This window comes from Lachancea thermotolerans (assembly GCF_000142805.1).
Source record: "Lachancea thermotolerans CBS 6340 chromosome F complete sequence".
Taxonomy (NCBI): domain Eukaryota; kingdom Fungi; phylum Ascomycota; class Saccharomycetes; order Saccharomycetales; family Saccharomycetaceae; genus Lachancea; species Lachancea thermotolerans.
In genome coordinates this window covers 1449852-1462591 of record NC_013082.1, presented here as the reverse complement: position 1 = coordinate 1462591, position 12740 = coordinate 1449852, and the positions used below count along the sequence as shown (strand labels likewise).

Genomic DNA, 12740 nt, shown 5'->3' with positions numbered 1-12740 from the left:
AATAAGGCCATTGTTTAATTTTGGTTTTTAAATTATACCCTATAGACATAGAGGCGACGCACTAAACAAAAATTCCTGAGGAGATGTCAGTTACTTTATCTGAGGTGCTTGTGACGGCGTTTCTGTTTCTGACAGTGGTATTTGCCATAGGGCTTGTGCCCATTTACCTCGTTGGCAGAAGAGATGCTGGAGAAAGCAAATATCTAGCCATGTTTTCGCTTTTCGGGGTGGGAATGTTATTGGGGACTTCGTTCATGTTAGTGATCCCAGAAGGTGTGGAAGCGTGCTTGGAGCACAATGGAAACGTGGGATTGAATTTATTGATTGGTTTTATGGTCGTATTCTTTTTGGACAACGTGGCATCGGCTGTAGCGAAGGGCGCTAAGACATCTAGACTGTCATCTTTTCTACAAGACGCTCCAGAAATGAATTCTTGGAAGGATGTGCTCAAGCCTAAGAAGGCGCTAACACTGGTAGTGAGGAATCAGGTTGTTTTCGCTCTTGTGGTACACGGGTGTTCAGATGGATTAGCTATGGGTGCAGCAACGAGTAATGACTCAGTCAAGTTTGCTACGCTTATTGCTATCATCATCCACAAAATACCCGCTGTACTGTCATTGAGCAGCGTAATGGTCACGAAGCAGCATCTACCCGCACTTGAAGCGGTTTCAAACTTGCTCGCGTTCTCCATGTCTACGCCCGGTGCCTACATAGTGATTTCAGCATTGAACTTGAAGAAGTGGGAGGCTTTGGAGTGGGTTAGCGGAAACATCTTGTTGATGAGTGGTGGTAGCTTGCTTTATGCTGCAGTGTCTGCGTTGTTAGGAGGACATGATCGCACCCCGGAAACTCACGAAGTTAGAGGCGCCGAACCGCTGATGTCAAGCTCATTGGATCAAGAGTTCACTTCTAAAGACATGACCCCATTCGAGATCGTCTCGTCCCCGGTGAAGGAGGAAGTCCCACATGGGGAAACGCTGTACGTGGTAGCAGGGGTTATTATCCCAGTGATCGTTTCGTACCTGATAAGTGAGAAGAGCTGAAAAGAGTTTGATGCTAAGCTTTCTGCCTTGAGTTTGAAGGTAATATATCTAAAATACATAATGAGGCATGAGGAAATGACGAGAAGAGGGCAACGCGGAGCGCGCTATAGAATTACTTGCGGGCAAGAGCCTTACGCTTAAGCCACTTTTCTCTTTTGTTCGTGACAGTGGTGTCCTGCTGGGGTGCCAAAGCTTTGGAGTTACTCGCGGGCGGCAGCAAGTTGACCTTCACCGGGCCCCTCTTCATACTAGTCTTGCGGAGCTGACGCAGAGTCTTTTTCTTTTGTTTCTGAAGTTGCTGTTTGATCTCCTGGGAGTAGTTGTCGTCGATATCGTTGAAGTTAACGTGCTGCGGCTTAGTGGTGATTGTCGCCGACTCTTGTTCTTCCAGCTCCTCAAAGAAGTTTTCAGGAAGCTCTGCGGGAACCATGTCGTCGTCTTGGATGCTACCGGATTCTGCGGCCCCACGGGAGGAGACCTGCGCCTTGAGGCGCGCCTCCAGCTCTTTCTCCTCGCGCTCCCGCTTTTGCTCCTGCTGCTGTTTGAACCGAAGGTCTTGCTTGCGTCTCTTTTCCCTCAGAGCTTCTTGCTCCCTGGCGGCCGCCTGCTGACGCTCGTGATCACGTTGCTGTACGGCAGAACGCGCCTGTGCCATGCCTTCTTCCTCAGGCGCTTCGTCATCATCGCTGCTGCTCGCGTCTGAGTCCTGCTCTGCGACTTTGCTAGTTTTCTCTGGAATCTCAGATGGGACATCCTTTAAAGCCTCTTCCTGGTCATCAAACTTTTTGTGCTTCTGCGGCGTAACCATCCCGGCGTGTGAAAGTGGAGCCGTTTTAACTTCAAGCCCTGGGTGCCACTATTTGTGTCTGTCGCGCAAGTGTGTTACAGTCGAGATGCTCATCGCGCAGAAGTTAATCGAGGCCTGTCAATGGTGATCTTTCAAAATTTTCCAGCAGTATGGGCTCTGTAATCGTCCAGAATTACAAAGATCACCTAACGCTAGAGATACACGTGATCACATGCTAGTTTGCCGCCCAGCTTTGAATTCGCAGAAGCCTGGTCCAAACAGCGATTGTGCTGTATCAGTGCCCATTATGTAGCAAGCTGTAGCTCTCAGGATCACAGCGTAGTACTTAGATCCTTCTCCGGTGAACGCCGTGTAGATGGTTGTTGCCGTGACGAGCACTCCCAACACTAGATAAAACATTGTTCTATTGCCATAATATAGGCTCCACAGCCAGTTAGTCCATGGTGACATGCCAGTAGGATCCATATTTTCACGACTAGGCCTTTCGGGAAATGGGCTTCTTGCGACGTCTGGAGGGGCGCTAGCCGCAGCTGTTGGCGGCGGCGCCACAGCAGGGGGACCACTGACTGAACGTGGTAAGAGTGGAGTGTTCTCAGCAGGCTCCGTCACAACTTTTCGGTCAAAAACGAGGTCCCCACGTTCCAGTTTATTTACATCAATATCTGCGGGTAGCAGCGAAGAAGTAGACTCGGAGCCGAGCGCACTCGCGCCCCAATGATGCACGTCTGTTTGAAAAAGCGCAGGCTCTGAGTGACTTTGATGGAGAGGAGGGTTGGACATCGTGGTTTGCCGTCTGCTGAAGTGATAGACAGAACCTAGCAGTCGCAGTGATCAAAAACCACTTTGTGCGCCATCGCTGCCGCCGTCGCAGCGACGGACGATCACGTGACTTGGATTCATGTCCACGTGAGCTATATCTAACATGTGACCTTGAATCACGTGCATTGTCTCTGGACAGCACGTGGAACACGTAAATACAGAGCTGGCGCAGCCCGTAGCGGAGGGGCGGCCATGAACAAGCGCTAATATGCCTGAAAATATGCCATTTAATATATGCTTCTATCAATGCTCGGGGCCCTCTCGTGGTCCCTGTAGTCTCATCTACATACAGCAGTAGCCGCCGTCCACAACAATGTCACTACCGGTAGTGTAGGTGGAGGCGCCGGAGGCAAGGTACACGTAAGCACCGATCAGCTCTCTTGGGAGCGCCTCACGACCCATAGGGGTCAGGCTGTGCCACTTGTCCTTCAGAGAGTCCTCGGCGAAGTTTGTGATCTCGGTGGCGATGTAGCCTGGCGACACTGTGTTAACACGAGCAAATCCGGCCCACTCGACCGCGAGGGAGCGCGCCATGTGCAGCACACCGGCCTTGGCAGCGTTGTAGGCGGTCTGCATCTGTGGCACGTTGACGATGTGGCCGGACATCGAAGAGGTGATGATGAAAGAGCCGTGACCTTGAGCCTTGAACACCTTGCCGATGTTCTTGGCCAGGCGATAGATACCGTTGAGGTCGACGTCGATGACCTTGTTCCACTCAGCGTCGCACTTCTCCTCGTCGGTCTCGGCGAGGTCGACCAAGGGGCCCTCGGTCCACGCCACGCCGGCGTTGCCAACCAGGATGTCGATGCGTCCGCCGAAGTCCTTCTTAATTTGCTCAATGGTTTCTGCGACCTCTTTGGAGCTGGTGACCGCGCACTTGTACGCCTTGACCTTGACACCGTACTTTTGCGACAGCTCATCCACGAGCTCCGTGATGTGTGGGTTCGAGTTGTACCACATCGCGACGTCCGCGCCGGCTTGCATGTACGCAATAGCCACATCGTAGCCAATACCCGACGACGCTCCGCTCACTGCGGCAACCTTGCCTTTTAGCGAGAACATGTCCATCACATTGTCTGGCAGCTGAGGAGCCTTTTGAGGGGTTTTAAGCGAGGTAGCAATAGTTTTGGACATTATATGTAGTGTGTGAAGCTGTGATGAAAAAAAATGTACGTTGTATAAAGGATTGGTTCTTGTTTACTTGAATTTGCTCACAGACATGATTACCTGGACGTTACTGCCGCCCCTTTTGTATGATTTTTGGTAATAGCAAGTTTCCTTAAATTTCGCCAGTTTTCCAGCACCGCTTAAGCAAACGGGTTCAGCAGATCACGTCATACAGCGCAACTGCGTATCGCATAGCAACCAAAGCACTAGAGCAACCGACTGTGCCTTAAGGCACAGAGGTTTTTGCGGTTCCTGCGAGGCTGCGGGGACTTTCGCGAGACTGCGGAACGAGTTTTTCCGGATGCAAGTTTTTCCGAGTAGCCGCTGAGGTGCTTGCACGGGGATGCGAGCGCGGTGTATAAAGCGGAGGCAGCCCGCGGGAGCATCTCCGGTGGACAGCGGTGTGGGCCAACGTGCTGGGGAGTCGAAGAGGGGCACTTTGCCAGGCGTTGTTGGTTCGAGTGCCGGCGAGAAAGCTAGTGTCCAGGAGACCACGCAGTGCGCTTTGAATTTCCTGTGGCAACACAAGCGGAGGATCCTCGGACACTTAACAGCGGTTTCAGACTAAGAGCTCCCCGAATAGGACCAGAGGTGCACACTGCGTACGATATCACGAGGCTGGGACCCGGACTTCGACGATGCGCCACGGATTACAGTAAGACGGCTGGTGGAGCGTGGCAGAGTGGTTTGAGAGGTAGGGCGAATGGTTTATCCGTTGGGGTCGTGCTTGATATCTTGGATTTTGCGCGCCGCGCAGCTGTTGCCACAGAGCTGCGGCTCTCGTTTGAATGGCGGTGTTCCGGCGAGCCTTAATGCCTGGATTATATAGATCTGCTTAAGTCCTCGGCATACTACCTTAGCGATGCAGCGCTGCCCAGTGGTAGGCCTTATGCGGCAGCCAAATCCAGTCAAGGCCTTGTTCACGACAGGTCCTACGTAATAAGAGCTTGAATGCACCTATGAGTTCTTGGGGGTTCCAGTGCTTTCGCATCGTGGCCCACGTTCCCTAGACATCCGTCCCAGCGGGGAGCGTTGAACATTGGCGATGAATGGGCTAACAACTTCGCAAGTTATGGTTCCAAGCGACGCGTTGTTCGCAACTACTACCTACAAAACCATCCACTGGTATCCCGTAGCCCGACAAGCACTTTGATGTTCTCGGTGTTGTGCTTTTCTGTTCGCTTCATGCTCGTTAGTTCCATCTAGTTTCTGCAATTTACCTTTGGTTTTCTACCTCTCAACAATTATTAAAATCGTAAAAACACCAACACAAGCAACTTCCATGGCCGAAGCATACGAGGCGCTGGTCAGCTCAAACGGAACCATGAACGAAGAACCGCAGGGCATGTTTGCCGGCAATGATGACTTTGAGGACCTAGACGACAACTTTCTCGACATGTACACCATGAACCCTAGGCAACGCTTGCTGCATCAGATTCGCAGAATCCGCAACAGGGCTATCGAGCACTACCACAGGCTTCCAGCTTGGAAGAAGGCAATCTTGGCGCTCGCAGCGGTGGCACAGCTGGTACTAGTGGTTCTAGTCGTTGTTTACCATAACCGTATTTTGAAAAGCATGGTCAACGCCTCTAACGAGTTGAAGACTAAGTGGTATACCCCCTTCCTTTTCTGTGCCCTTGTATTCGCTGTATCCTTCCCCCCATTAATAGGGTTCTCCTTGCTCTCGGTCACAGTTGGTATCATATATGGACTAAGCCTTCACGGATGGCTCATTTTGTTCCTGGGATCCGTAGGAGGGTCGGTAACCGCATTTGTTCTGTTTAAAACAATCCTACACTCTCAGGCAGAAAGGCTGGTCCATGCAAATGCGAAATTTGAGGCCCTGGCGTCAATTCTCCAAGACAATGATAGTTACATGATGCTAGCGCTGATTCGTCTGTGCCCATTCCCGTACTCATTCACCAACGGCGCTATCGCTGGCATCTATGGCGTTACCTTACGCAATTTCTCAGTTGCAAGCATTCTCACATCCCCAAAGCTTTTGATGTACCTTTTCGTGGGCTCGAGATTGAAAAACATGGGCGAATCGCAGTCCACCTCGTCATGGCTTTTTGACGTCGCAAGCATATTGATAACGGGTGTAGTCTTAGCACTCACTACATGGATATTATACACCAGGGCAAGAAAAAGATATCAAGAACTACAAAGGTCTCAAAACTTGGACACGTCGTTTGAAAACATCTTCTGAAACAAAGTCCGCAGCCTGGAAAGCCCACTTCAAAAATTTGTACTTACCGTGGACTTTTAAATACATTCTTCCTCTTTTTTGTAACTTTGCCTTTGTCTCCGGGCTTAGAAAGCGTTAGGGAAATCTTGCCCACCGGGAGCATATTGGTAGTTTTTTGCCGATCTCCTTCGTCTTCTGAGTCTAGCATATCAGCTTCCTTCTTCCCTTCCTCCATCTGTTTCTTGAGAATTTTGATTTTGAGATCTTGTTCACTAGATTCAGACTTTTCGAGCTCTCGAAGCTTATCCTGCCGCATCATATTCTCGTATGAATCATCAATGTAACTTATTAAGATCTTTCCCTCATCCACTTCGAGGTCGTTAATCATGCCCGCATCAAGCCCGTGCAATCGTACTTTACCTGTCTTCCCTAGGTGCAGAATAAATTTGGTCAAGGAATGGAACCTTGTGGCATTCATATGAATGTGGTCCCGATCCTGAATGAATTCATTATAAAACTTGTTTGCCTCGATCTTCTTTTCGCCATGCGATATTCGCAGTAAGCGCAAGAAGTCCTTCTCAAAGTGCTCCGTGTACATATCCACATCCTGGGGCTTTAGTTGAGCTATCCTCCGCTCATGAGACGGTGATTTGTTGTGAGACTTGAAGCCGTTTTCATCTCGACACTGTTTCTCACAAACCTGGCAATAAAATCGCAGCTTTTGTAAGCCTTTGGCTTTGAGTTTCTTACTCAAGTACTTGGCTGTGCCGAATTCCGCGCCACCCATGGTACTCTACTGTGCTCTCTGTCTCGCTTTCGCTTTTTCTCGCAATCAGAGCTTATATCAGATATATATAATATATTGATATATGATTTAATTTCAGGGACGTCATCGAGGCCTTGCACCGAAAAAAGCGATAGAACGAGACTGCCCAAGTATTCACAAATTCTGTAACATATTCAGTATGTTTAAGGGGTCTTTTAAAAACATATTTCCCCGTTGCTTCCGCTTTAGCGCGGGCCCTAGACCTTATTCCAGATATGCCCAATATCGGAGGTTTAACAACAAAGAAGGCACCTCCTTCACTCAGTTGCTAGTTGACCCATCATCCAGAAAGTACCTCGCTGCGGTCTTTGGGGGCGGATTCCTGTTTTATGTGACCCACCTGGAGCAGGCCCCAGTTAGTGGAAGAACTAGGTTCATATGGCTTCCTCATTGGCTGGAACTTAAAATTGGCAACTACTCATACAATTCAATCCTAGCCCAAACTCGAAGTGCAATGCTCCCCCCAAACCACCCCCTCACCGTGAAAGTCGATAACATATTTCACAAAATTGTTGAAGCCGCAGCTAAGGATCCCTCCATTGACCACCAGCTTCTAAGCGACGTGACCTGGCAAGTTCACATTGTCAACGACCCCACCGCACCACCCAATGCATTTGTTCTACCAGGTGGCAAAGTCTTTGTTTTTAGCAGCATACTCAATATCTGTAAAAACGACGATGGTCTGGCAACAGTATTGTCACACGAGTTTTCTCACCAGCTTGCTAGACATACCGCGGAAAACTTATCAAAAGCTCCAATCTACTCTATGCTCGGTGCGATTTTATACACCGTGACCGGTGCAGATATTTTTAACAGGTTGATTCTAGATGGGTTTCTGAGGATGCCCGCTTCTCGACAAATGGAGACGGAGGCTGACTATATTGGTTTGATGATTATGTCCCGCGCATGCTTTCATCCCGAAGAAGCTGTAAAGTTATGGAAACGTATGTCTGAATTCGAGCAGCAAGTTAAGGGCAGAGCGAACCTCAACTTGGAATTTTTAAGTACCCACCCCGCGAGCGACCGGAGGATCGAGAACATGAAATCTTGGTTACCAAAAGCACAAGAAATTTATTCACAATCTAACTGCGGCATGTTAGGTGGCTATTTGGATGGATTTCAGACTGTTTTTGGAGGGCCTCGAGAAGAGCAACCCGGGATAATGTGGGGCTAAATAGCGCCATTGTGTTAAAATGCATGTATATAGACTTGACCTTCTCACAAAGGACGCCTCTTTTTGAAGCCAATACTTACCTTGGATGCGCCACTTGGGAAAGTGCGTTTATCGTTCACAACCTTTTTCTGGGACTGCCTTTCAGCAACGACATCCGAGTCCCTCTTAATTTGCCGCGTTATGATGTTCTTCTTCATCTCAAACTGCTCTATCATCATATCAATGCTGTCTTTGGGTTTTTCGTGGATCTCCTCAGTGTAAAACTCCTCGTCTTCAACGCGTCTTTTGACATTATAAAATAGCACGCCGTAATTCATTAGCCAATCCGGATCTACTGCAGTTACGGTATTGATGTACTCATTAGTAGTCAGCAGCAGTTCATGGTAAACGACGTATGAAGGAAGGTCTCCAGCCCCGAACAACGCACTTGTTGGATGAACTCGCAGCTCTAGCCCATTTCTCAACTGTGTATACCTGCTTAGACCCGAGAGTTTGGCCGCTTGATGAGCATAACCGGCACATATGCACTTCCTTACAGCATCCCAGTCTGTACCTGAAGAAACCACAGGAACTTTCTTCTTGTTCATTAAAGTGTATAACTGCCTGCGAATTTCTCTGGCCCTTTGAAGTGATTTGAATTGAAGAAAGTTCCTCCTACACCAATGCGAAGAGTAACTATTGGCCTTCCATTGAGAATAAACATTCAGTAATGTAAGGTGATCTGACTCTGGAACAAAAAATCGCGTTCTGCACTGGTCTGATTCCTTTTCCCTTTCTTTGGGTCTGTAAAAAACTTGTGGCACGGATAGCATTGACACGATAGTCAAGATTTCTTCGCTGCAGCCGTTTTGTGAAGAGACGAGCAACATCTTAGAGAGCGAGGGTTGCAACGGAAATGCCGCCATCTGTTTCCCCAGCTCTGTTAAATTTCCGAAATTGTCAAGTGCGCCTATAGTCCAAAGTTCAAATAGTGAGGTCATGATTATCTGCTCTGGCGGGGGATCCACAAAAGGAAATGCCATAATGTCATTAACTCCCAGGTATTTTAGAAGCAGTAGTGTATTTGATAAGTTGGTTCTTTGGATTTCAGGAATCGTTTGAACATACATGTCATCAAAGAAAGAATCTTCAGTGTACAATCTGTATGCAAACCCCGGACCAGTACGGCCTGCTCTTCCTGATCGTTGGTTGGCACTAGCCATTGATATAGGCGCAATCTGGAGACTATCAAGCCCAATTTGCGGATTATAAACCTTGAGTTTTGAATATCCGCAATCGATAACGTACCTCACGCCTTCAACAGTAAGGGAAGTCTCTGCTATATTTGTAGCCACAACAACTTTCCTCTTGTTAGGTGTTGGTTCGAAGATTTTGCCTTGAACGTCTGCAGGGAGAGCTGAATATATTGGAAGAATCTCGATGTCTTCAGGTTGGTTTAGCTGCTGCTTCCCTGACCGCTTTGCGTAAACATCCAAGAGCTTTTCATACACTCCGGCGCATGTTGCTTCAATATCTTCTTGCCCTGTCATGAAAATCAATATGTCGCCATTTGAAACGGGCGTTGAGAGATGTATTTTGCACGCTTGAACTATTGCGGATTCCACATAGTCACTTACAGGGTGTCTCGAATACACAACTTGGACTGGAAAAGTTCTGCCCGGAATAGTGAATTGCGGAGCTGCCCCAAAAAACCGAGAAAACCTGTTTGCATTCATGGTAGCAGATGTTATAATCAATTTGAGGTCTCTCCTCTTTGAGAGTAAATTTTTAAGTATGCCAAACAAAACGTCTGTGTTCAAGGATCTTTCATGCGCTTCATCCATGATTATGCAGCTGTATTTGTCAAGCATTTCGCTAACAAGCGTTTCCCTAAGGAGTATACCATCCGTCATAAACTTGATTTTTGTATCCTTAGAAGTTTTGTCCTCGAAACGAATGGAATATCCAACTTCATTGCCCAGTTCAACACCCATTTCCATTGCAACTCTTGTTGCGACGGACATGGCAGCAACACGACGAGGCTGAGTACACCCAACCAAACGTCCACTGTTACAAAATCCGTCTTCATTCAAAAATTGAGCCAATTGTGTGGTTTTACCGGAACCTGTCTCACCAATGACCACTACGACTTGATTGTCTCTTATCAATTGGAGAAGCTCAGACCGCACTTGATAGGCAGGGAGAGATTTCCTGACTTCTTGGATATGCTCATAAGAAGTTTCTAAATTTTTACTACTGTTCTTTTCTTTTGGTTCAAGGTCGCTGTTGCCGGCCGGCTTCTCTTTCACCCCCATAACTTCTCCGATAGCAGTGCCTCGTAGGTCAGTAGTTTCCTCAATTTTAGCTTTATGCACTTCTCTTGTTCTCCTTTCTGCCACCATGCGACTTCCCTTCTTTGCATTGAGAGAAAACTCACTTTCGGGGTTTCTTATAGGGTCGACGATTCGGCGATTGGAGGCGCCCTGAGAACTGTCCAGAAGTCCTATGTTCGCCAGTGTAGGCGTGTCGTCATTGTAGCTCATCAAGAAAGGTGGAATCAAACTTTTTCGCTGGCTTGAAGTCACGGCAGTCAAGTGAATTTGAGATTTGAGATCTCCATTGAGGTCTTTGTTTTCTTTTCGAACAGCCTCTTTGCTGAAGGAAGCATCTCTTTCGAAATCAACACTAGTAATATCTGGAACTTGGTTTCCGTAATCATCATCGTGGTCATACCAGTCTCTATCTTCTTCGAGTACCTGACTATCGCTCATTGCCTCACCAGTATATTCATCTGAGGACTGTTCGGACGATGAATGATGTTCCAAGACGGGCGCGTTAGACTCTGCACTTGCGAAGCTGATCAACTCAGGGAAAGACCGCTCAATGCTAGTAACAGGGCTTGTTAATTCAAACTGACCCACAGATTCCACAGAGAACTCCTTAAGCCTTTGAGCACGATCCTTGCTCAATTTTTTGAAGCTCGCACCGCTGTTGGTTTGGCCTCGCAGACAAGTTGTATTTTTTGAATTCGAAGCGCTGTCTAAGGTCTCTTCCTCTTCAGTTTCGAAGTTCAGGATCCTGGTCTTCCTACGAGGTGGCTGACTTGACTTTTTGGGCGGTCTCGGCTTCATAGCTACCCCAAGAACCCTATGTTCAGGACCCATAATTCCATTTTGCTGTACGCCTCTCGCTGTGCCTGAAGTGAAAGAAGAATGCAGCTCGGACAAGAAGCTTTCCTGCCCTTTGAATTTGCCTAAAGCCATACAAGCTTTTATGAACTTATCGACATCATGACTATGAACTTTGGCCAGGTTCCTCAGCAGCTTCACAAAGTTGACTGTCACGTTGGAGCTTGTATGTGTTTGTATTTGGCCGACAAGCTCTTCATCCATTCTATGGTACTTAGTCGACCTTGTCTCTCGCGGACACTCCCTTGGCGCTAACCACCAATTCGATGACCTCGCGTACTAACCTTACATATACGTACTTCATGACATCAAAAATAAATGTACAGGGACTTGGTACAGCGGCCACTTTGGCACTTTATGGCCTTTCGATTGTTGTTGCCGTACCCTTCCACGCGTTGTGGTTCTCTCCCGTCCGTGATTACGGGCTTTGAATCAAGCTAGCGGATCGGGCGCTGAACTCTTTTTTGTAGCTAACAATATTAACATCTAATTAAAACAGAAAATTTTAGATAGCACTCTGGTTTAGACAACAAGTCACACCAAACACACTGAGAATGTCCTCTATTAGACAGCTACATGTGTCTGCATTGCTCAGACAAGATGTACAAAATACATCAAAAAATGTCAAGAAAATATCGCAGTTGAAGTCTGTTCCAAACCTTTACAATTCCAAATCATCAGCGTCCAACTACAAGGGTGCTTTGAGAGCGAAAATTCAGCCAGGCGTCTACCTTCAGACATCGCAAGCATCTTCTACCGGCTCTATAAACAGCGAAACAATACCAAAGGCTTTCTTGCCAAAAGATGATCCTAGAAGGAGATTTGTACAAATGCTAAGGCCTCGTGAAAACCTGCAATCGACTTGGGCGCCCGCACTGCACCAGAAGAAGGAGAAAAGCTATCATCTGACGCCCGAGCAGGTGGCTGAAATTCAGAGGCTGAGATCAGGGAACCCCGAAAAGTACACAAGGAAGGTTCTGGCTCAGCAGTTTGGGGTTTCGCCGTTTTTCATTTCATTGGTGTCCTCGGCGCCCGAGTCCAGAGTCGCTGAGATGGCTGAACGCCTTGAACACATCAAACAAAGCTGGCATCCCAAGAGGGTCCTCGCGAGGGAGGACAGGAAAAAGCGGAAAGAGCTCTGGTACAGAGCATAAACTTGATTAGCTTAACTTGAAAAGTCATGTAAATATATAGCAGTTAAGACCCTTCACAACGAAAAGGCACAAAGGAACTCAAGCCCTATGATAGTTCGACCCGGATAGTGGGCAATGCCAGCTTTTCCCGGCATCCCGCCATCAGAGGGAGAGACATCGACAAGATTTGCCACAATGCCAGGTACCCACGGCAGAAGGCCTGCTTTCCTGAACATCTCCGAGCGAAACATGCAATCTACGAGATGCCCTGCGCGAATGTGCGAGCCCGCTCTTACCCAGAGAGGCGGCAAGAACCTCTTTTGTTGCCAGGAGTTACCCCAACGCGAACCTCAATCAGCACATCAGTTCATGTCAAGAAATTCTTGTTCGGTGCTTTACTATACAATATATAATA

General features: G+C 47.9%; 9 protein-coding genes across 9 annotated transcripts; 4 read left to right on the top strand and 5 right to left on the bottom strand.

Moving 5' to 3' along the window:
- Positions 1-83: 83 nt before the first annotated feature.
- ATX2 (Mn(2+) transporter ATX2) lies at positions 84-1043 on the top strand (the record flags this gene model as incomplete). The annotated part of the gene is made up of 1 exon (XM_002554927.1): positions 84-1043. One exon carries the CDS (start codon positions 84-86, stop codon positions 1041-1043), a length of 960 nt encoding a protein of 319 aa, XP_002554973.1.
- Positions 1044-1155: 112 nt separating this feature from the next.
- Positions 1156-1851, bottom strand: BUD21 (Bud21p; the record flags this gene model as incomplete). Its single annotated transcript, XM_002554926.1, has 1 exon — positions 1156-1851. The coding sequence occupies one exon, from the start codon at positions 1849-1851 to the stop codon at positions 1156-1158; it is 696 nt and encodes a 231-aa protein (XP_002554972.1).
- Positions 1852-2058: 207 nt separating this feature from the next.
- KLTH0F18084g (KLTH0F18084p) lies at positions 2059-2631 on the bottom strand (the record flags this gene model as incomplete). The annotated part of the gene is made up of 1 exon (XM_002554925.1): positions 2059-2631. One exon carries the CDS (start codon positions 2629-2631, stop codon positions 2059-2061), a length of 573 nt encoding a protein of 190 aa, XP_002554971.1.
- Positions 2632-2952: 321 nt separating this feature from the next.
- Positions 2953-3804, bottom strand: KLTH0F18062g (SDR family oxidoreductase; the record flags this gene model as incomplete). The annotated part of the gene is made up of 1 exon (XM_002554924.1): positions 2953-3804. One exon carries the CDS (start codon positions 3802-3804, stop codon positions 2953-2955), a length of 852 nt encoding a protein of 283 aa, XP_002554970.1.
- Positions 3805-5119: 1315 nt separating this feature from the next.
- Positions 5120-6046, top strand: TVP38 (Tvp38p; the record flags this gene model as incomplete). The annotated part of the gene is made up of 1 exon (XM_002554923.1): positions 5120-6046. The coding sequence occupies one exon, from the start codon at positions 5120-5122 to the stop codon at positions 6044-6046; it is 927 nt and encodes a 308-aa protein (XP_002554969.1).
- Positions 6047-6089: 43 nt separating this feature from the next.
- On the bottom strand, positions 6090-6812 carry RTS2 (Rts2p; the record flags this gene model as incomplete). The annotated part of the gene is made up of 1 exon (XM_002554922.1): positions 6090-6812. The coding sequence occupies one exon, from the start codon at positions 6810-6812 to the stop codon at positions 6090-6092; it is 723 nt and encodes a 240-aa protein (XP_002554968.1).
- Positions 6813-6990: 178 nt separating this feature from the next.
- Positions 6991-8025, top strand: OMA1 (metalloendopeptidase; the record flags this gene model as incomplete). Its single annotated transcript, XM_002554921.1, has 1 exon — positions 6991-8025. The coding sequence occupies one exon, from the start codon at positions 6991-6993 to the stop codon at positions 8023-8025; it is 1035 nt and encodes a 344-aa protein (XP_002554967.1).
- Positions 8026-8069: 44 nt separating this feature from the next.
- On the bottom strand, positions 8070-11396 carry PRP16 (DEAH-box RNA helicase PRP16; the record flags this gene model as incomplete). The annotated part of the gene is made up of 1 exon (XM_002554920.1): positions 8070-11396. One exon carries the CDS (start codon positions 11394-11396, stop codon positions 8070-8072), a length of 3327 nt encoding a protein of 1108 aa, XP_002554966.1.
- A 350-nt stretch (positions 11397-11746) lies between these two features.
- MRPL20 (mitochondrial 54S ribosomal protein mL58) lies at positions 11747-12346 on the top strand (the record flags this gene model as incomplete). The annotated part of the gene is made up of 1 exon (XM_002554919.1): positions 11747-12346. The coding sequence occupies one exon, from the start codon at positions 11747-11749 to the stop codon at positions 12344-12346; it is 600 nt and encodes a 199-aa protein (XP_002554965.1).
- Between the last annotated feature and the right edge of the window lie 394 nt (positions 12347-12740).